Source organism: Diachasma alloeum, unplaced genomic scaffold, assembly GCF_001412515.2.
Source record: "Diachasma alloeum isolate Michigan unplaced genomic scaffold, Dall2.0 Dall_scaffold_00218, whole genome shotgun sequence".
Lineage (NCBI taxonomy): Eukaryota > Metazoa > Arthropoda > Insecta > Hymenoptera > Braconidae > Diachasma > Diachasma alloeum.
Genome location: NW_021680383.1, coordinates 82,216 through 105,016, shown reverse-complemented (window position 1 = coordinate 105,016; position 22,801 = coordinate 82,216). Strand labels below are relative to the sequence as shown.

Sequence of the window (22,801 nt, the reverse complement as noted above, 5' to 3'; positions counted from 1 at the left end):
GTGAATTTGAGAGTGAATTTCTGTGGTTCCCGGTAGCTTAGTCGGTAAGAGTGCCCGGCGCGTATCTGGGAGACCCGAGTTCGATTCCCGGCTGGCTGAAGCGGAAATTTTTTCTCTCTAAATTCTAATTCTCTTAGAATTCTTTAATGCCTAAAGGAGGTTAGGCGGTGTTTGAGGTGAATTTGAGAGTGAATTTCTGTGGTTCCCGGTAGCTTAGTCGGTAAGAGTGCCCGGCGCGTATCTGGGAGACCCGGGTTCGATTCCCGGCTGGGTGAAGCGGAAATTTTTTCTCTCTAAATTCTAATTCTCTTGGAATTTTTTTTTTTCAGTCTGCCCAGTACTTGGATGGGTGTCTGCTTAGGCATACCTAACCGCGTAGGACTACAGTCGCTAGGCACGAGTGTAGAGAACCACTGTGCCCATTGAGTTAGTGTGACCAATGGACACAGTGGAATCCCTGCATTATCGGCCGGCTGCACGACTGAGGTTTTCCATGGTTTCCTTGGCAGTCCAATCCCGAATGGGGTGTAGTTGGGGATAAAGTAAGTCGGCCCATGGTAACGCAGATAGGGAAAGGAACAAAATGTAAAAACCCGAGAGTATACATATAGAACCAAAAATTTTAAAAAATACACTTGTCGTAAAAAAATGTATATATATATCGAAGTTGTCATACCTCAAATGGTCCCTGGTGTGATTGCCGGGGCGGCAATCTTTTCGCAGAGGGGAGTAGTGTTACGTCTCCCCCTTCGAATCCTAATTCAATTGTGAAAGAACTGAAGGAGACCTCTTGGTAACGACTGTCTTTTTGGAAACATTCACTCTGATTCTCTTGGGAGATCCATAAGTGTGACATTGTCCTGTACCTTGTTATCTATATTAATAAACCGCCCCAACCAATTTAATAATAATCTTGTGTCTTTCTTCATTGAATACAACAATATGGTTAAAGACTTCGAGTACCTGCGGTGCCAACTTGTCCTTCAATGGTTCGACCAAGGCAAACTTGCTTAAATCGTCAATGACCACATGTCAATATGAAATGCCATCATTATATGTCTTCGCCGATCTCAACTCAATCAATTCAGACTCCCACACACCATCAATGTTTATCATTGTATAATGTAACCATGGAAATTTAGCGCTAATGGGTCCATGGAGTATATTCGGGGCATTGAGTCAGTTTTGTATTTCATTTACAGGTATTTCTTATTTATCCTTTGAGCAAACATTTCTATCCCCCGTATATACCTCCAGCTCTGTACGGTTAAAATATGTCCCCGATAGTTTTTCTTCGTGGAACCCTTTCTTTCGTCTCACAGTACCGCACGTTTCGTCGTTTTGTAGCGGTATGTGGGCATTAGCGTGTTTCTTTTATGGCGCACTAATACTCGGACGGACCCGCCACTCCACTTACACCGAGACGATTCGAGACTTACGCGAAGCAGTGGGTTAAAATGAAAGACATGATGATAGTCGGGCCTTCCCTTTGTAAGGAAGTTTTATCCGTTTTTTTCCAGTCGCTTTTTTTCATCACGCTCATCTACAGAGCTCTTGTCATCCGAAATTTCAAGTTCTTTTCGATGTTTAATATCTGATAGCACCGGTGCAGATCGATGGAATTTAGAATTATTGATAAACTCCTGTGGTGTGTTTAGACTCTGGAGATACACCGCAAAATGTTCCCATCCTTTAGCTGAATATGTTCTCTGGGCTCCGAACACATTTTGTATTAGATCCACAATATTAAGGCCAGTTAATGATAGTCCATCCAAAATTACATATCCCTTTGCATCCCACTTGAGTCTTTTTCCAGTGTCAACGGAATTAATATATTTAAGTATAACCGAGGCTTTTCTTTGGTATATTATAGGTTTAGTAGCCATAATAGCTTTTGGGTCTGTTCGCGATTGCGACTCATAAACGCGTTATCACTCGAAGGGTAGCACATGATTCCCGAAATTCACGATCATCGCCCGTTCAGCTGATCGGCACTTCAGATTTAGGCAATTACCTTTTGAACTCTGAGACAGTTAATCGTAGCTCCGTGAATGAGAATAATATTCGCGTTGAATTAGTACATGAAGTGTTTATAATGTGAGTTGTGCAATTAAACTTTGTTTACTTTAATTGGTGTTTCGTCAGTTCTTCCAATCCCGGCACCTCGTGATTAACAATCCGCGGTAAAATAAATAACAATATAGATTCTAACCGCAATTATAAACATAGTTGTTCGAGCCGTATAGGTGAGATATTAAACTAATTAAACACTATTAAGTGGTTGGTTGGCCTTTTCGCTAGAGTCAAAAGGTCTGTTATTAAACTAAATCAACTCGTGTGCGTCGACAGATTGTGGAATAAATCGCGTAACCGAGTGTGAACCCCAGGAGTGACCGAACAACAACGCATCTACCGTGTGCCAAAACAAAGAAAAAATGAGCCCGATTTTTTAAAATTATTATATTCTTTATCTTCGCTAGCTAGACAATTATTCCAGCTCCAATTAATAAAGTCTATATTAGTTAGAAATTATCCCATATTTTTTCATTCAGTATACTGTGTTATATTACAACATATTAACCTTTACATCGAACCCCTCGGAAAACGCACGTTTACCGTACCCCGTGGTCTATCAGACCGCTACTCCGTCTGGATCGCATTTCCCGTTTGTTTGAATGAATAAATCACTCCTTTTTGTAACTGAAGGTTCAAATAAGAGCTAAAAGGAGAAGAGGTCACACAAGAAAAGATGAGACCATGAAAAGGTCAACCGGGCAAGGTTGAACGGGAGAAGCAAAATATATGAGTATATTTAATTTCAATTTTTTTCTTCGTCTGTAAATGTTTGTTATGAACATCTTTTCATATGAATCTCGCCTATTAATCCTTGATTATCGAACTAGCAGCGATATGGCATTCATTATGAATAATTGGTGCTAATTATTATTTTTTATCAATTCCCTCAGGGAATAAATTAGAAGAAATATTGGTGGTTTCATGGATTCCTCGGGGCGAAAAAAAACGCTTTGTATCGATTGGAACCGATGAAATAGGAAGCTAGTGGGAGTTTGAAATTTTTTCTTACATTTATCAATAGTTGTAACCAGTGAAAGTTTTGCTATCGGTTCCACAGACCAGCAGTTCGGTGTAACAGTTATCATAGGAAGCTCTACATGTTACATACAAAATTCTACTACGTCACATAGTAATTATTCCTATGTCCATAGGATCTATTACCATTGAGGAGCTTACCATGCCCCATAGGAACCATTACGATGTTCCATTGTAACTGTTCCCATGACAACAGTGATATTTACTAAGGTTTGCTAACCTTCAATATGTGCTGATTTCAATATAGGAAATTCTACCATTTTATTAAGTGTATGACTTAACTTTTACAGATTTTTTCTTCGAAGTTAAAATTATATTTAAAATAAAAATATTTTCGCGGTCTTTTGTGGTTTTGAAAGGATCCGATAAAAGGTTTCAGAATACAGAACGACAAGTCTACGTGAGTTACATAACTTCTCAGAATAACAGAGTTTACGATGGCAACTGATAAACAGCACATTCGGCACTGCATTTTATACGCATTCCAACAAGGAAAAATGGCTTCGAAAGCACGGGAATCAATATGTAGTGTTCTTGGTGCCGACGTTGTGTCTTATGAAACGTGTAATTATTGGTACAAACGTTTTAGAAGTGGTGGTACCTCGAAAGATGCGGAACTGCAAGCTCTACTAGATGAAGACTCAATGCAAATGCAACAAGAGCTTGCAGCTCAGTTAGGAGTCATCCAAACAGCTATTTCCAAGCGTTTGCACCAAATGGGAAAAATCCAAAAACTTGGAACGTTGGTCCCACATGTGTTGACCGAACACAACCTAGGTCAACGTGCCGGTCAGAGCATCCACTCAAAGAAGATTCTCCTGTGTGTCTGATGGGACATGAAGGGTGTGTTTTATTACGAACTCCTGGCAACTGTTCAGACGGTGACTGTGGAATGCTACAGCCGATAATTGAACAAACTGAGCAAAGAACTTGATCGGAAAAGGCTATTTGCTGAGCAAGAAAGCAGGTAAGTCATATTGTTACATGACAATGCTCGACCTCACGTTGCTCGCGCAATTCAGAAGACGCCCTTGGACTTGGGATGGGAAGTTCTCCCGCATGCGACATATTCACCAGACTTGCCCCCATCCGACTATCACTTGTTCCGGTCATTGCAGCACGCCTTAATGGATAAACAGTTCAAAACGATGATATGCGTAAATTCGTCGATGAGTTTATCGCCTCGAAGCCTGCCAGTTTCTTTCGCGACGGGATTCATATATTACCTGAGAGATGACGTAAGGTCATAGAAAACGATGTACAATATTTCCAGGATTAAGATCGTTGTTCTCTATTTTTTTTATGAAATAAATTTGCTGAAAAATCTGTAAAAATTGAGTCATACACCCAATAGTTTGTCGGTGTGTCCTTTATTTTTCAGTCCCTACAACATATGTTTTACCAAAATCGAAGGGGTAAATAGGGTTCCTTGTCACTGAAGAAATAAATGGGAGAGATAAGTGCAGTGATCACTCCCTTCGTCTCTCCCATATGAGCCTCAGAACGTTCGACCCTTGTGATTAATCCATTTATCTTTTCTGTTAAACCCATCGGAAAGTTTGACCTTGCGTTTTTTTCGACTGACAGATATGAAAAAAATTTGTCTGAATTTCTCCACCATTACTTTTTTTTTTTATATTTCACTTTGGTCCGCCCTTTCACTTTATTCCACTCTCCCCTATACCTATTGACATAGTCATGACCAAATGATGAATTGGAAAATTGAATACATGCAAGAGATTTGTTATTCATTACCTAAATTATAAAGTGCCTGAACATGACTCGCATCACTATCAAGGGCACAAAGTAACAATTCTCGCGCTCTGTCCAATTCATTCCTCTTGATTGCAACAGCAGATAGATTAACGTAAGCCGCTGCATTGTAACTGTCCACTTTCCTTGCTGCCTCGGCATATTTTTCAGCCTGTTCATAATCTCCTTGCTGAAATAAACGCGGAAAGAAGGTTTGCAAGACACATAACTAATTGTCAGTTTTGGGAAGAGGAACGGGAGTTAATAGAGCAGTCATTACAAGAAAATTAATAAAAGACAGCATGGTAGATGCAGAATTATTGGCCTTCGAGTCACGATTTTCAAACATTTTCAACGTATCAATTGCCAATCCTATTTCTCGATTGTAAAGGAATACCATCGCCTTGTTTATCTCTAGATCTGCAGCGAGAGAACTGTATGCTGAGGATTTCATTGTATCTACACACCTGACAAGAAAATTTGCATGAATAACACTGAAAAACAATTTCTTTTTTCAATGACTGAATTTTTTTTTTTTTGAAATTGTTCTTACCACGCAAATCCTGCAGTTAAAGTATCCTCAATGACAGGAGCAATAAGCTTGGCAGCAGTTAAAATAGTTTTCTCAGCCTCGGATTGCATTGCCGCTTCTAATTTTGATAATTCATCATTTCTTATCACTTCATTCAAAATATTTGCGGCGACATCGTCCTAACAAAGTCATAAGATATTTTAATAATTATTCAACTCGAAATAGACTCGAAATAACAGACAACTCGAAATTTCGCTTAAACAAATACAGTGAAGCTTGCCATAAGTTATACGGAATGACGCGATGAAACCTTGAAAGTTCTCAACGAATTTGGATAACTTATTGCAGTGTCACTCATGACAGTGAAACTTATCAAAGGTAAAATTCCGGATCAAAAATATTATCTCACACTTGCTTAATAAAATGGAAGTAAAAAATTATACTGACCGTCGTGATAGTGTATTTATCTTCTTGATCAACATTCAACTGTACTTCCACTAATTCCAGAAATCCTCGTTTCATCTTATCCCGATGACTCAATGCAAAATGACACAAAATTGCATGCAATCCAGCTTTAAATTCAGACCTCTCCTTCATTACCCATTCGAAACTATTGACAGCTTCCTCAAGTCTCCCCATTCGCACCAATACCATTCCAATATTATGCGTAATTTTAATCCTCAAGTCTTTCTGCGCAGCCGGCGCCTGATCAAACGCCATTCTATACATTTTTATAGCCTGCGATAGTTGTCCAATCTTTACATATATGTTACCCACGTTTACTTTAAGTCGCGCACTATTACTGAACATTCTGTTCCTTGTTATTGCTTGATAAGTGGCAATTGCTTCCGTGTACATCTCATTATTAGTGTATTGAGTGGCTAAATTGAATAAAACTGCCAAGGTCAGGTCGACATTGTGGCTGTCACTGAGACCAGCCTGTTCCTGAAGACGAATTAGAACTCTTTCTCTAGATGAAGCGTCTCTGGCTCGTTCTAAAGCCACTCTCACATTTTCACCTACTGCTGCTTCTGCAGAGCTTTCAATCAAATCCATTATTTTTCGCTCAGCTGATTTTATTTTTTCTTCGGGAGTATCTTCTTTTCTCGATTCTAGAGGAGGTGCTGGACCCCTGGAAGTATTTCCCATATTAAGAGGATCGAAAATCACCTGACGAGAGCTTGTGTATCCTGCACCCCGTACTGCCGTCATGGGGCGAGGGCCTGTGGGTGGGCGACTTATCAAACCAGCTCCAGTACGGTGAAACTGAGGAGATTATAATTAATTATTAGTATGGTGTTTCAAATACACAGAAAAAATGGATTACAAAAAAAAATCATTCCCAGAGACCGCAAAGGGCAATAATCCAATTAAGAGGGTCAGGCACGGGAGAGAGTAAACTCAACCGGCCGATGGCGTTTCAGTGAATTTCTGTTTAGGTGCGAAGGATAATTTTGCGAGGAAAATTTTTCCCACGTTTATCCATTGTTAATAAATGTTGTCAACATTGAAGGTCATGAGCTGATCAACAATTTCTGGAATAATTATTTCAAAACAATATTGATTTCCAATATGATATTTATTCAATAGTAATAAATCAATTGTTCTGTCAAATATGGTGTATGCCAAAATTATGTGATTCATCATAATTTGTTTTCTATTCCATGTTCCATTAAACTTGAAACAAGAGCTTGACGTTTGGCATGGGGATCAAATGAACAGCCGAATTTTAAATCTGGAATCCTCAAGTAGCTATGTGTAAAGTGACATAGAATTCAGTTTTCTTCTTAAATTCTTCTTCTTAAAATAAAATTGACTTCAAATAGAATCCAGGACATTGAAAGAGAAAAATTCAAATATCTGCACGAAACTCCCATATTCTTTGATCTAAGAATTCGGAAATCTGCGGAAACAAATGAATTGAATGTTTGGAGTACAATAAGCAGAAGATGAGCAAGTCAAAGAAAAAATCAATAATCAAAATGTGGAGAAGACCATGCCGTTAGGGCGAATATTTCTATCAATCGGATGAAATTCCTATAGAATTCCTACGAAATTCTTACAGAACTCCTACAAAATTCCTACAAAATTCCTACAGAATTTTTTCATACGTGATCGTTCCATTCAGAATTCGAACATTTCCTATAGGATTTTTCTGGTGGAATTTCGTATCAAGTTTTTCGAATTGGATTTCCTATAAGATTTCATATAGAATTTTTAGTAGAATTTTCGGTGGAATTTCTTACCTACTGGATGCTGTGCAGGATTTACTATAGAGTTTTTTTTATAAGATTTGCGTTATCTTTTAATTTGCTTTATGCAAAAAAAGACTCAAAACGAACGATTCAGGATTAACGTCACAGAATCAGAAGGAAGGTCATAAGGAGCAAAATAATTATCATATGAGCGTCATATGGAGATCATATGGGGGTCACATGAGTGTCATATAAAGGTCATATAAAGGTCATATGGAAGTTAGGTGAAGGCCATATGGGCCTCATATGGATTCATATCAGGGTCACATAGCGCAATGAGGATTATATAAGACTCACATACAATCATCTGAGGGTCATATAGAAGCCATATGTGGTTCATCTAGGTTTCTAAAACCTAGAAAGCTAGATGTTCTTATAAGGGTATTATAAAGGTCGAGAGAGGGTTGAATGGAAAGGTCTTGTGAACGTTTTACGGGGGTCTCCTGAAAGCTTTGCACTGTTCTCGAAAGGATATGTGGATGTCGATGAGGATCACAAGAAAATCTTGCGCGGATCTCCTCGAGGCTTTTCATTGACCTTATAACGATATGGAGATCTTATGGAGTTTTCAGTTCTTTTTGGATTCCTATAAGGGCTTCATGGAGGTCACAGATAAATCTCATGGAATTCATAGGGCCCTTCTGAAGGTTTTGGAAAAATGGGAATTTTGTGAAGGCCATGATGAAGTATTATAAGGATTTTAATAGGTTTTTCGAGTAACTGATTGTAATATAGTGAAGGATAAAAAGCGTCAAATGAAGGTTTTTTGGGGACATTCTAAAGGTTTTGGACGTTATTATGGGAATATTATAGGATTTGTTTAATTTCTTATGGGGAACTGTGATGATTGAATGGGGCCACATGCAGATCTCCTAATGGTTAGGGAGGGAGATAATTCCATGACGAGACTGTCTTCCATGGCCGCCTTCCATGCCCAAAAATTGTTAAGGGAGGGTCGAGAGAAAAAGCTGAGTGGAATTATCACAATTATCTCACAGGACAGTTGAATAAAATGAGCATAAGGGGCAAATGGAAGATATTGGCGGAGTCATCCTGAGAGTCCAAAGGGAGGGAAGAGTGGGCGAAGCACAGGGGGCAAACAAAAGCGACAAGTCGAGGAGATTACAACGATTCAACGGCACAGACGGGTAGAGAAGGTTAAAAGAGTGAGAGGAGTGTAGTAATCGCAAGAGTCAAACGGGAGATATGAATGGAGTGATTGCAATGGTTAAATTAGGGCAGACAAGTGAAGAAAAACATCGAACGGAAGAGACGAGTAGAAAATTGACTTGGGTCAAATAAGAAGGAGAATTTGAGTAATAGGAAATTGAATTGAGAGCGACACGTGTGGAGGCCACAAAAGTCAAATGGGAGAGATGGGTTGAGTTTTAACAAAGATCAAACGGGGAAGGCAAATATGCATAGATAATTTTTTTTTTATGCTTATTTTATATCGCTTCGAGTCTGATGAGACTATATAGCGATTGATCAAGACTTTAAAAATGGTTAGATCTCACCATTCTACCCGGCCAGGAATCGAACCTGGAACCTATCCGTTGTGAGGCAACGGCCTTAACTACTACGCCAGGCCACCGGACTTATGCATAGATAATGAAAATTAACACCTCAAGTACAGCATCCATGCCACATATGGACGCAAGAGCTTCTTCTATCGGTTGGCGTCCAAATGGCCTGTGAACCCTTCACGTAATTGAAAAACTTAATTATCGTTTGTACTACTGCCGATATCAAAATTCTAAAAATTTCCCCATCAAATACATAAAATGATCAACAAAATGCGACTCGATTTTTTTTCTTACGTTACTTCTAATATTTTTTGTGGCGAAGCTACTATTATATTTATTTCAGATTATTTCAATATATTGTATTCGGACTTGGCTTAGCAACCGGATATCTTATCACAATATCTCGCAACGATTCGTAATAATTCGGACATCCTCGATCGGATGATTAATACCGTTGTCGTGAGAGCACACTCTCGTTCCATCTCTCATTGTGTAAACCAAGTTACATTGCTGTGAATAAATCTTAATCGATATACTACGCAAATTCCGAGTGTTATACTTTACAAAACCCATCTATCCCTCACCGAACTCCCACAAATGGTGACCCCGACGTGATTCCTTCAACGTGACAAATAAAATTGTGGCATTAACATATTATCAAGTACAATTGTTAAAGTGGTGCCGTTTTCTGTTAAAATTAAAGAGATTTTCGTGTCGCGTGGTTTTTCGTGGAATGTTCGAGAAACGTTGGGTTTTGGCATAGTGCTCGATAGCGTTCCCATCGTTTCACGCGCTTTGTTACCACGTATTATATTTTTTTGTGCATCTTGGTACATCGCAGAGCACCCAAAGACGTTGTGTTGCACCGTAAAAATTATCACGAACAATTTTTGTCGTGATTAGTGCACTTTCGAACATTTCTAGGGAAATTTAGTGAAAATGGGCGAGGAAACTGATACAACTCATGTGTTGAGATTCCTTATAGTTCGTCCTGCACCATTTTTCGCTGTGCGTCCTGCACTCTGATTTGCTCAGTTCGAAGGGCAATTTCACCTTGCCGGCATCGAGGATGAAGTGGACAAATTCCACATGGGTGCCGTTCGTCTAGATACCGCTACCGCAGCCGAAGTCCAGGATATTATCCTGCATCCACCACCTCAGACTGCGTTCAAGGCGTTAAGGGACGCCCTCGTTGAGAGACTCATCGCTTCCCAGGAGGCCAGACTACACCACCTCCTGGACAAAGAGGTTCTCGGTGATCGTAAGCCCTCACAATTTTTAACACATTTAAAATCCCTTGTAGATACCGTTCCAGAGAACATTCTAAAAACAAAATGGCTTTCACGTTTGCCGCCGAACACACAATCGATCCTAGCGACGCAAGCAGATAAATTACAGGAGATATTGTCACCACCAAGTATCACTGCTATTTCACCTGTTGCCGATCCGGCCGTTGCCGCTCGGGAACAAAGATTTTCGCGTCTCGAGGCTTGCATGTCAGAACTGGCGGGTGCAGTCAGAAGTCAACGTTCTCGTTCGCATTAGCGTTCAAAGCCTCGCTCGCATTCTCGGTCAAAGTCTCGTTCAAGGACATCAGTTCAAAGATTTGACAAATGCTGGTACCATTACAAATTTGGTGATCACGCCAAACGATGCGCGCCTCCATGTTCAATGTCATCGGGAAACGCATCGACGGATCGTTAGCAGCGATGAACGATCCAATTTTCCGGTCTTACCGCCTATTCGTGTCGGAAATTGTTACAAAAGTCAAATACCTAATTGATACCGGCGCGGATTTGTGCGTATATCCACAGACGCTCGTGCCAGGTAAGAAAAAGACAACGGAGTACATGCTGTATGTATCAAACGGCACACGCATATACACATACGGCTGTACTGTCCTCTCACTCAATTTCGGCCTGAGAAGGCATTTCATTTGGCGTTTCGTTATTGCGTATGGTGAAAAACCCATAATTGGTGCCGATTTTCTCGCGCACTTTGGACTTTTTCTGGATTAAAACAATAATCGCCTGTTGGATTCAACGACTGGGTTATCGACACCATGTATAGCGTCATTATCCAACATCGTCTCAACAATTGAAGTCTACCGGCCGACCGACTCGTCTTTGTAATCAAAAAAAATTTTGTGAAAAAATTGGCCAAGTACACGTTTCAACCCATTTTTGTTATCAGATCATCACTGTTTGAATCACAGAGCGTAATGTTGGCATATTTTGTCAACTTCAATAGTTTGAAAAAAGGCGAAAAATAAAAAAGAACGCCAAGCTTGTATAACTACACTGCCTTAGTTATGAAGCAGTGATTACCACTCTACGAGTCTAAATAGAACGTTTGTGCCAAAAACGCCTAATATTTCATCAAAAATTAAAAAAAAATGTTCAGGAAAAGCGTCGGGGGACCAGTGTACTTGAGGCGGTTTTTGAAAGATCCCAAAAGATAAGAGAAGATGATTTGCTAATCTCTATAAACATACGCTTCACATTATGAGATTACGTTAAGCCTCTATCTCCGTAGAAAAACATCATTCGTGCCTCATTCCACCACACTAAACACTAATTGATCTGTAACAACAGCTAAACAACAGAATTCCCGTCCGCAATAGACAGAATCTTTAATATTGTCGAGGATTTAAAAAAAGTGAAGAAAAACCCTAAAGTTTCGTCCTCAAATTATCCAGGATACAACGCTGGAAAGTTTCTATAATTCTGAGTTACGACATGAGACAATACTAAAGCGAATCGATTAAAGAATTCTGACTAACTGAAATGAAACATATACTTACTGATTCTCGAGTGAGATTCAGGATGCAGAACTTTCTAAGAGAAATTATAGTTGGTATAGAAAACCGCGCCAAGTACACTGGTCCCCCGATGCTTTTCCTGAATGTTTTTTTTTAATTTTCGATCAAATATTAGGCGTTTTAGGCACAAACGTTCTATTTAGACTCATAGAGTGGTAATCACTGCTTCATAACTAAGGCAGTGTAGTTATACAAGCTTGGCGTTTTTTTTTATTTTTCACCTTTTTTCAAACTAGTGAAGTTGACAAAATATGCCAACATTATGCTCTGTGATTCAAACAGTGATGATCTGATGACGAAAATGGGTTGAAACGTGCACTTGGCCAATTTTTTCAAATTTTTATTTTTTATTTTTATGAGATTTCAGTTCTTTCTCCAAACCGGGAAAGAGGAACTTCCACTATCAATATTACCAGGGCCGAGTGGTATAAAACAACTCATGTTACGAAAGAAGAAGACCTGAGACAATATGACATATTACTTGGATTTACTTTGCTCCAGGAACAAAAGATAAACGTCCTTAGAATTTCTCGGCCATCGCATTTTGGCAACGGTTGAATCATCTACATGTATCCATTCGCTCTTTTTACCTTTCAAGATACTAGTGTAATGATCTTTACCTTGAACTGTATCATATAATACAGTACTATTGACGCAATAGGAATTCCCACAAACATTGACTGCAGTTGTTGGAACGGCTTTCAGCGTCCATTTGCCGGTTTTCTGTTTGATATTTTTTTTATTGAAAGAAAAAATGCTCAGCTTTATAATCAACACATCATTAGTAGCAGTAATCTTCGTTTTCTGCAAAATTTCTGTAATTTTCTCACAATTATCACAATATCCATGGATGGCATGCCATTTCGCCAATGATTTTTCAATCAAATCATTCAAAGATACAGGTTCTTTCACGCCATCCAACGATAAGTCATGCACGAAATGAATTTCTTTATAAGTTTTCCTATAATTGCATACTTTACATCGATTGAGATGAGTTACTTCGTGTTCCATATGTTTGCGGAATTCGATAATTTTTTTGGTATATATTCTCTAGGAATATGACCGGATCCTCCTCACAATTCTGACTAAATTGACTACCAGCTAATTCTATGACATTAGTAGCGCTCAATGCTTTCGATCCTTCTTTGTATTCTCGATGAAGTTCATTAATCGCTGTACGTTCATCATCAGAGGTGAATGACAATGCTTGACATAATATTGTGGAGTGGAAGATACATTGAATGATTTCATTCGCATAACTGGATCCACCACTAGAATTGCATAGGCCATGAACAGATGAAATCATAGTGCACGCGATTTCCTTCACTTCTGTTTCTTCCACTGATCCACTTTCGAAAGCCCACTGAGTATCCCATACCTTGTGCCAGTATTTATTGGTCAGTGAAATTTGTCCCAGTTCTGGTCTATATTTCGCTCTAAGTCGATTGTATTCATCAATCGCTGAGATTGATGCTTTCGCAGAGGATGGATCAAAATTGATCAGATGAACACCTTCCAAAGTAGTTACTCTTGAAAGAGCAACATAAGTCTGACCACAAGAAAATATTGTTTGTCCTATATCTATAACAACATTGCGCAAACTCGAACCCTGGCTTTTATGTATTGTAATTCCATAGCTCAGACAAATTGGAAATTGTCTCGAAATAAATGCACCACTCATGATTTCGAATTTCACTTCCACACGTTCAATTTCATATTCTTGCCCAGATTCCAATTTTATAGTGATTGATTTAACATAGTCGTTTGCCTTGTCAATGGATTTGGTGACAGATGTTACAATACCAATCGTTCCATTGACCAAACCTATAGTCACATCAATGTTTCGTCATAACATGATTGTGGCTCAAATTTTGATAGTTATGATTTTCGCTAATCCAGCAGATGAACGGTCGTCTTTTTCTGCTTTGTCCATAATTTTCATGGCTTTCTTCCTCAGACGGAAATCGCGACAATCAACTGAGTCTTCAGCGGTAAGTACGATCTCTTCTGTAGGCATTCCTTCCAACATTATAGTATTCAAACATGCACACTGTTTACGCGTTGCTAGTAAACACACGGCGTCTGGAGGTAAATTTTTTATGTACTGTAACGTGTTATTTTATTTCGACCGTTCAACGGTGAAATTTACCATCCAGACGAGAAGTCATCACTGCGAAGCGAGAGTCAAAAGGGTTTATTTGGGGTTCTGACTAATGCTTTGTTTTTTTGTGTTTTTTTTTTTCGTTATTGTATCGAGCCACATATAGGGACTTCGGCAGCCTCGGACGTCAGGTCTCCAGGGAGCTGGGAAGGGGGAAACTCCAGAAAGTCGTTATGTGGTAAAAGGGCTGCTTTTATATTTGGATGAGTTCCCGCGTTGGAGGGATAGCTCGAGTGCAGTTCACCGGCGGCGCCACTTGTCGGCGGTGACGGGACGAAGGCGGTTATCGGCCGAGATTTGCGAGGCCATTTTTGGATCTCCTCGCCTAACCGGAAGTGATGGTTTAGGCAGTGCGAGAGAAATTATCGGACTGAAGTTAGACGTCCGGTAATGATACGAAATAAAGGGAAAAGGAATTGGATATTTATTCCCTATTTTGGTGACGTTGTCACACAGCTGAGTGTTTATTGGAGAATAAGTCTGGTTTGGTTGGGTTACAACCAATCAGAGCGGCTCATGGAACGGCCCTGGCCAATGGGGTTCGATTGGCGGGAAGTGTCCCGAACGCATGGGAGAAGCGTGGGTTTTAGCCTCACTTCTCGTTTGGGTGGCGAACGAGCTGTTGTTCTGTGGAGAACCTCTTGCTGTCGGAGCAATTCATCTTGTTGTGGACACCAGCGTTGACTGGATTTGGATTATTTGGAGAATCTTTCGCCCTGGCTCCTGGACTAGACTCGTTGGAGATTGTGGTGAGCGGAAGAAGAATTCCAGAAATACCATTTTGTATATCGTTTTGTATCTGTTTTATATCGACAACGATTAGAATTCGCTCATTAGCTTGTGCAATTTTTGACGACGCTTATCGTCGGGCGAAGTGACGCCATTAGAGTCTTTTGATTTTCGGGGCGAGTTCTTATCGTCTGTTCGGCAGAGGTTAGCTCTTTTGTATAATTTAATTTGGACGTATGATTTTGATATTATATTGTGATTTGAGATGTTCGATTTTCTCGGGAATTCAGTGGTTTCTCTGAACGGATTTTGACTCTCGTTTCAACGGTTTGTTTGCCGATCGGATGAGGAATCGGTAGAACAAATCCTTTCAAATAATGTATTTAGTTTTGAACTGATTTTGAGAACTACATTGATATTCGAAATTTTCGGTAATTACTTTTGTTTTCGATATTTGAAGTTGTCGTATCATTTCGTCATTGCATCGGCAGTTGAAATTGTAGCGTCTTGTCAACGCTCGAGTGATTCGTATCTGACCTTGATTGCGGTCACCTTTTGTATTGTCTGTTCCGAGGCAATTTCAGTTGCCGCTGTCGATGTCAGTCACCTCTTCGATTTGGGATATTTTGACAGTATATTCTATCGGAAAATTAACTTCCCATTCAGTGATATTATTTGACTTTATTTCCGCTAGTCATTTCTACAGTTTGACTTTATTCATGATTTTGTAATTTTGACTGAACTTATTCTTTTGGACTGACTAGTATTTTATTATTTTGACTAATCGTTGGTTAGGGATGTTCTAGTGTATCGAGTCTTTAGCTTTTGTTGAATATTTGTGTTATTAATTTTCTGAGGGGTGATTCGAATTGAAATGAACAAGGGGGTTTATTGAATAAATTATTTATTCCCCGGATTATTGAATTTTTTTTATATAAGTTGTTAGATAAGAAAACCAAGTCATTTCGGAAACTTCAGAACAACCATTTGTATCGAGAACTCAGCCGCCACCGCGGTTGTCTGAGCTGTCGGGGGTTGTTCTTTTGTCTCGAATAATTGTCGATTTAATTTGTTGTTTTAATTGCACGGTTCACCCATGCTGGCGCCCAACTTTATTTTCGTTGTTTGGTCGCTGAGGGCTGCGTATCTTTCACCTTCCGCAGAGGTAAGCAAATACGTCACAGTACAGAGCTAGAAGATTGATGCAATTCGAAGTGTTTCATGAGCTGATGTCAATTTTTTTCGTTTCTAACAATGCAATGTCTTCAGCGGTCATACTACCAACCCTTAAACGAGATAACAGATTCCCATACGCTTTATCCTTCTGCTGGCGCATATTGATTGTCAATTCATCATAACTAAATAAATTGACCCAAAGATTGACACTACACATGGATCCGAACCGTTTTTCGATTTCACTTGATGGAATTTTCATATATGGTGGATCTTGACGGACAGGCGGTAGTTGTAACAAATCTCCGAACACAAGAATATGTTTCTTACCGAACCAACCATACGTTTTTTCAAATGTATCAAATATTTCCATCAGTCGTTGGTTGATATACATTAATGTAGTATTAGACATCATTGATATTTCAAGAATGATGATTAGCTCAATGTCTTGCATCTGCTCGCGCATCCGTTTCAATAAATCATCGGATAATTGTTTGTATTTTGGGGTAACATCATGTTCGACTGGAAGTTGGAAGTATCTGTGAATAGTTAATCCATTGATATTCTAAGCTGCAATGCCTGTAGGAGCTGTAACTGCAGTCTGTGCAACTCTTTACCGATCCACGTTCGGATGACTTCAATTAGGAAACTCTTGCCTGTACCGCCTTCGCCGCTAACATAAAGGCGTAATATTTTCTCCTTGGAAGTCAATATATCTTTCACTTTCTCGGATATTCTCTTCTGATCACTATTCATTTGAGATATCATGCTATTCAAATCTACACTCTTCGTAACTGTCTCATCAATATCATGGAATTCTTTCATAGCCATTTTACCCTCCTTGAGACCATTCCCAACTTATATGCCAGGTGATTGCGTCACCTCTTTACTACATTTCTCCAGTTCATCACGGATTTTCTCTGAAATGTAATCTATTCCTCTTTGGAAATCTTCCATTTGTTTAGAATATTCACAAGCCTCTTTCAAGAACTCTCTTACTTTTTCAAATGCTTCAGTATAAGTCGAAAAGCCTCTCTTCAACTCGTCTGTATCTCTCCATGGTTTGAACAGGAGTACTAAAGTGAAGAAGTACTTCTCAGGTTCAGTATTGATATCGTTTCTCCAATGATTGATCAAGTAACCCCGTTCACGTCTTTTCAAGAATAACGAAGTACTCAGAGTGTAGTATTCTACACCCTTAGCTTTCGGTTCTGTTCTGACTACATTATACCACTTGCAAAATTCGTACAGACTTACAGACTCGAGTTCTTTTGGTCGGTTAGGATAATGATCGTCAATCAACGATGGACAAAATATAGCTGTAGATTCTTTTTCTAGTTTTATGATTTCGTCGTGTGTCTTTACTTTTCGATTTCGTACCATCCTTACATCCAACCACTTAATAGTTGTGTTAGAGTCTGTTCCGTACAAAGAAATTGATAATAGCGTATCAGCGGCTTCGAGAGCTACGAGTTCTCGATGATGGAGAGCACGCATTCCAATGTTCCATAATTTTTGTCTTACAGTTTTCGTTGACGTTGCTTCTTTGATAGTTGTTGAAGACTTCGAGACTTCATATTTCGTTGAATATTTTGTGCAGTATTGTATTAAGATGTTATATTGTATTATATTGTTATATTGTATTAAATTCTGTAAGTCTTCCCAATACTTAGATGGGATCGGACTATGTAATATGTTGATTATTCTAACGGAACTTTTGGGGTGTAATTTCTGGCACGATATGCAGGCGTATCGAGGTATTCAGCCATACCTCGTTCGTTCATTGCTAGAAAAGCACTTTTATACTTCAACTGTATGTTATCTTCATTCAAATCATCGTTTCTTGTTGAAGAGCTGTCGAAGGACTGGCCCACTGTTTTGATCTCATTCGAGGTCTCTCTTAATTTAGCTAAGTTCATTGAATCCAAAGCGTCATCCAAATTTTCTAGTCTTCTGAATGTTTCATTGAATTTATACAAGAGTCTCTTAATATTTCGCACGTTAGGAAAGTGAGATGATAACAGCTCCAATGAAGACAATAGGTTTTTGTTCAAAATAACAATGTATCGTGTGTCCTAATTCATCTTCTGAATGTTGTGAAAAACAACGTTTTAAAAATTCTGGGAAAGTACGCAATTTTTGCGCTGCCAAAGTCTCGAGAAACTTTTGGTAATCTTCTAGTAAACTTTCATTCTCCTGTACTTGACAATATTCATTGCATACCCATTGTATGTATTTTCTATTATTTCTCAGTAGGGGTAATATATTTACTGCCTATCCTTTCGAATTCATTTCAATTTTGTGTTCCATTGGAATCTTAAATACGTATATCATTTCGTAAAAATAGGATTCTGTCGATGCTGTATGCCTTGATTTTCCACAAAGGGTAATTATTTTGTTATCATTTTTATTACCTTTCATCTCAGTAAGATGATGGTCTGCATTTTTTCTGCAGAGTATCTGTCCAACGATTCAAATCTTTCACATAATTTTTCCGTTGTTCCACACACCATTCCACTATCTTCTGAGCTTCTAGCTTACTTTCAACAGGAACAGTTCCGTCAACCTTGCTGATTACTTTTGTCAATTGTTCTACGTATTGCTCAGGGCAGACTTTAGTTGGCATTGTTTCCTGCTTCATTTTATGATCTGTAGAAGTACCTTTCTTTACGATGGATGAAGTTGAAGTCTTTTTCTTCGATTCTTTCGTCAGTTTTTTGTGCTTTTCTGTGAATGCAACATTTTTTGTATTCAAATTGGTGAGATTTCTGTGTTCATTTACTTTCGAATATTCTCTTGGAGGATTATCATCCTCCTCAATTATGTCATTTCCTGTAATCTCTTTAGCTCTATTTTTATTCAAATCCTGCGGCAATGACTGAGAACCTATCTCTTCACATGGCACGACTGACTGACTCTTTATAGTATATTCGTTCAAATCATTCATTCTTTTTTCATCTATATGTGAAGATACTTCCTCCACCTTTAGGCTATCAACACAATTGCTAATTTCCGAAGTCTTTTTGTCCCTTCGACAACGTTGTTGATATGCTTTGCGTTCTTTTTGTTGGATTTCATGTAGCGATAAGTGTGTTGGTGGATTGGAGTTGGAAGTGTGGGGAAATTGAGTAATCTTCATTGTTTGAAACATATTGATCAGATGTTGACGCATCAGTGAGTAATCATATTTGATATACTCCGGTTTTTCCCTAAATAATAAAGATACTGCAAATGCTATGGCAAACACTCCACAGTCAACGTGGTTTAATTGGTTCTGTACTGCCATGAATCGTACAGAATCATCAGAGATACGGAAGAATGGATAGAGACTGTGCAGAAATTTTTTGTGGTCTTCATGTAATAAGTGTCTATTTAACGAGTCATAAATGAAAATATCTCTACCATCATAGAAAGAACACACCCAATGTCCATACTCTCCTTTCTGTTCATTATCATTACTATAAAGAATCTGAATATTTTTCTTTACAGATGGTACAGGTTCAATTCGCTCAGGCCTCTGCAAGATTAATGTATCTTGATGAAAGTAATCAGAATGATTTGATAGTAACCGTCCAAAAAATGCTATGTGTTGACTCTTGAGTTGTTCGGATCGACGAATTATCTCCATCCACTCGAGACCAAGAGGCGAAACCTGCACCTTTGGACCGCGGTGACTCTTTTTGGTTAAGGGTTCACTGTCGTTGTATTTTTTGGATGATGACTTATTAAAGACGCGTTTTGATCGAGATTTTCCAACAAAACACACAACGCTCGCGCTATCCACATCATCAACCTCCATTATTTGTGACTGATTCGTTTCTCCATGTAAGGGATCTTCAGCGGTCTGGCTTTGGTTATTGTACTGCGAGAGATTCTGATGATTATCCATGATCGTTTGCTGAACATTCTCTTGCAGATTCTCTTTATTTTCTTTCACAAGTTCTTCGAATTGCATTTTCCGATGAGTGGATATTGGTTTGTCCTTACTTGGGGCTAGAATTTGCATTGACCAATTTCTGAGGATGGAGAACTGAGAGATTTTCTTACTATCGAAGATGTACAATAAATTTTCTCGCATTCTCAACATACGATATGTTATTGTTATTGTTTCGGGGTCTTCCCCGAAAGCAATCGACACTGCAAATGCGAATGCAAAAACCCCACAGTCATATGTATTTTGCTGTTGTTGACCTTTACAGAACTTCACGCCCAGTATATCAATTGGGTAGAATGGATATAGGACTTTCAGATATCTAATATGATTTGGATCGAGTTTGCGTCTATTATCAGAATCATAAATATGAATAAAATTTCTATCAAAATATGTACAAATCCAATGGCCACGACGCATTTCTCCGGCGTCTTCATCTGTAAGATTTCCACTCATACTATGTAGCAAATGTACATGATTCTTACAGGGATTGATCGGTTCCATAAAACCTGGCAGCTGGAATTTCCAAGATTCTCGGAATTCGAACTGGAATTCTTGATGTAGTAAACACGCAAAGTAGTCAATCTCGTCATCAGATAACCAACCATCCCGTCCTCTTGTTAATATTAAATTGCAATTGAATGAAAGCATAATTAAATGGAGTGGAACAGTTGGGTTTCGAAACTGTTCCAATTTATTGATCTTATTCAGTCACTCTGAGTGAATGAAATTCTACACGTCTTACAAAAATAAAATATAATCTATGAATACAGCTTCTGAATAACTGACGATGCAAACAACAGTTTTGATGAGCTGAAGCTGACTTAGTGAACGAGAGCTAATTAAATATGGAACAATAATAGCTCAAAGAAGCTGAAGGCACAGCTTGCGGAATACTGAAAATTATTATAAGAACAACAGCTGAGAAAAGCTAAATATGTAAATGACCCAGCGGAGGAATAGCTGAAGGACAAACTGGACAGCTGATCAAAAGCTGAGGGCAACAGCTTGTGTAAGCTGAGTATGGAAACAGCTCGAAAAGGCTGAAGACACGGCTTGCGGAAAGCTGAAATCTATAAGAACAGCTGAAGAAAGCTGAATTTTATAAGAACAGCTAAGGACAGCTGACATTTAAATAATACAGCTGAAGAAAAGCTGAAAAATAACTTGCATAGCTGACTGAGAGCTGAACGCAACAGATGAGATGAAGCTGGCGAGGTTAATGAAGTGCTGCGAGTTGCTAAATGACAAGTAAAATGACAAGAAAAAAGGACTGAATAAATAAATGGTTTAATAGATATGTTGGAAAATTAGAACTGGGAGAGGAAATAAAACTTGAAAACAGTCAAAGAGAAATAGAACAAGTAAACGTAGAGTAAAGAGGAAAAATACAAAATAGGATACTGATTAGTATGGCTCATTGAGAAAGAATAGGGAGAATGAAAATAACAGAATGGAATTGGGGAGAACGGGATTGATGATACAGAAGAGAAAAAGTAGATGAGAGATATAGGTTAGAAAGCGGGGAAACTTCAGTTGAGGATAAAGAATCAAATCAAATCACCTATAATCAAAACACGACACATAAAGATAAGAGAAAATGATAAACACTACTAGAATGAGCGTAATTTATCCTAATAGTGATCTTTTTCCGTTTATCCAGGAAATAATCACTTGAACCACTTGAAAACAACTGTAGTATCGTACCACAGCCATCGATATGGATTTGAGACGTGAATCTTCCATCGATAGCAAAGTCGATTCCGGAATCGACTCATAGCGCCATCTGACAGCGGAGAAAGTGCGCTAATGTAGAGTTGGGAAATTCGAATTAGCATTGATAGAAATATAACAACAATGGATCCACCGCAAGGGCCGGAAGCTATTAATAAAAATAAAAAACGGACATACGCACCCGTATTTTTTAAAAACATATCTTTACGTTTCATGACATTCTACATCATTCCAGGAAAAATGAGAGGATGGCCAGAATGCACGATTATAATGCTTCCAATCGGAACCAAAAATGGGAATAAGTGACGCAGAATAATTGTTCAACGATAGATGATATTCATATGAGGTCCTATTATTCATTTTTTTACTGATCATTTACATTAAATTCTAATTTCTCTAAAATCACAATCTCCTTTCATACAATGGAATTAATAATAGTTTACAATAAAAATCACATTTTACATACGACTCTACGTTTGTACAAGTTTTTCTAACAGTAATATTTTACATTAGACATTGACGTTCAACATCACAGGTTTCTTAGGAATTATTAGACAAATATATTCTCCGATCATATCTCATTATTATATTTCTAAAAAGCTAATATCATCAGTCACGCTTGAGATCACATTTTTAAATTAGGTTGAAATTATGTTAAGCATTTATAATTTTTTTTTGACAAAGTGGAGAAGTCTCTGTAGAAATCTGTAACAGAAAAAAAACATAATTGATATTCATCGGTATTTTCCTCTAGATAATATTTAAAACATTAAACAACAGGGACTCACCATTTAGAATGAAGAAGTGAATGGAATGAGGACCGCGAAGGAGAATCAATCTCTGTAGTAGAAATTAAATGAAGCCCTACTGCCTCCTCCACGAGGAGGCTTTCGGGCCTGATTATATTTACCCTTTCAATACCTAGATGGAAGGAAATTCAATAAATGTTAGTAGGGAGGGAAAATGAAAAATGAATGAAAAACATCTTCATGAAAATGCCGCTATTTCTTTTCGACTCACAGATATGAACTGAAAATAATCTAGGTAATCGCGGTTCGAACTCGAGATCATTCTTG

The 22,801-nt window shown here is 38.5% G+C and overlaps 1 protein-coding gene across 1 annotated transcript in view; it reads right to left on the bottom strand.

The window, feature by feature from the left end:
- LOC107037353 (intraflagellar transport protein 88 homolog) overlaps positions 1 to 20,066 on the bottom strand; it is a 114,748-nt gene extending 94,682 nt beyond the window's left edge. The window contains exons 1-5 of the mRNA XM_015255867.1: positions 19,482 to 20,066; positions 5,843 to 6,661; positions 5,417 to 5,574; positions 5,144 to 5,330; positions 4,867 to 5,053 (exon numbers count right to left, since the gene is read on the bottom strand). Of these exons, the coding sequence (XP_015111353.1) occupies positions 4,867 to 5,053; positions 5,144 to 5,330; positions 5,417 to 5,574; positions 5,843 to 6,661; positions 19,482 to 20,066 (1,936 nt within the window). The remainder of the gene's footprint in view (positions 1 to 4,866; positions 5,054 to 5,143; positions 5,331 to 5,416; positions 5,575 to 5,842; positions 6,662 to 19,481) is intronic.
- Positions 20,067 to 22,801: the final 2,735 nt, after the last annotated feature.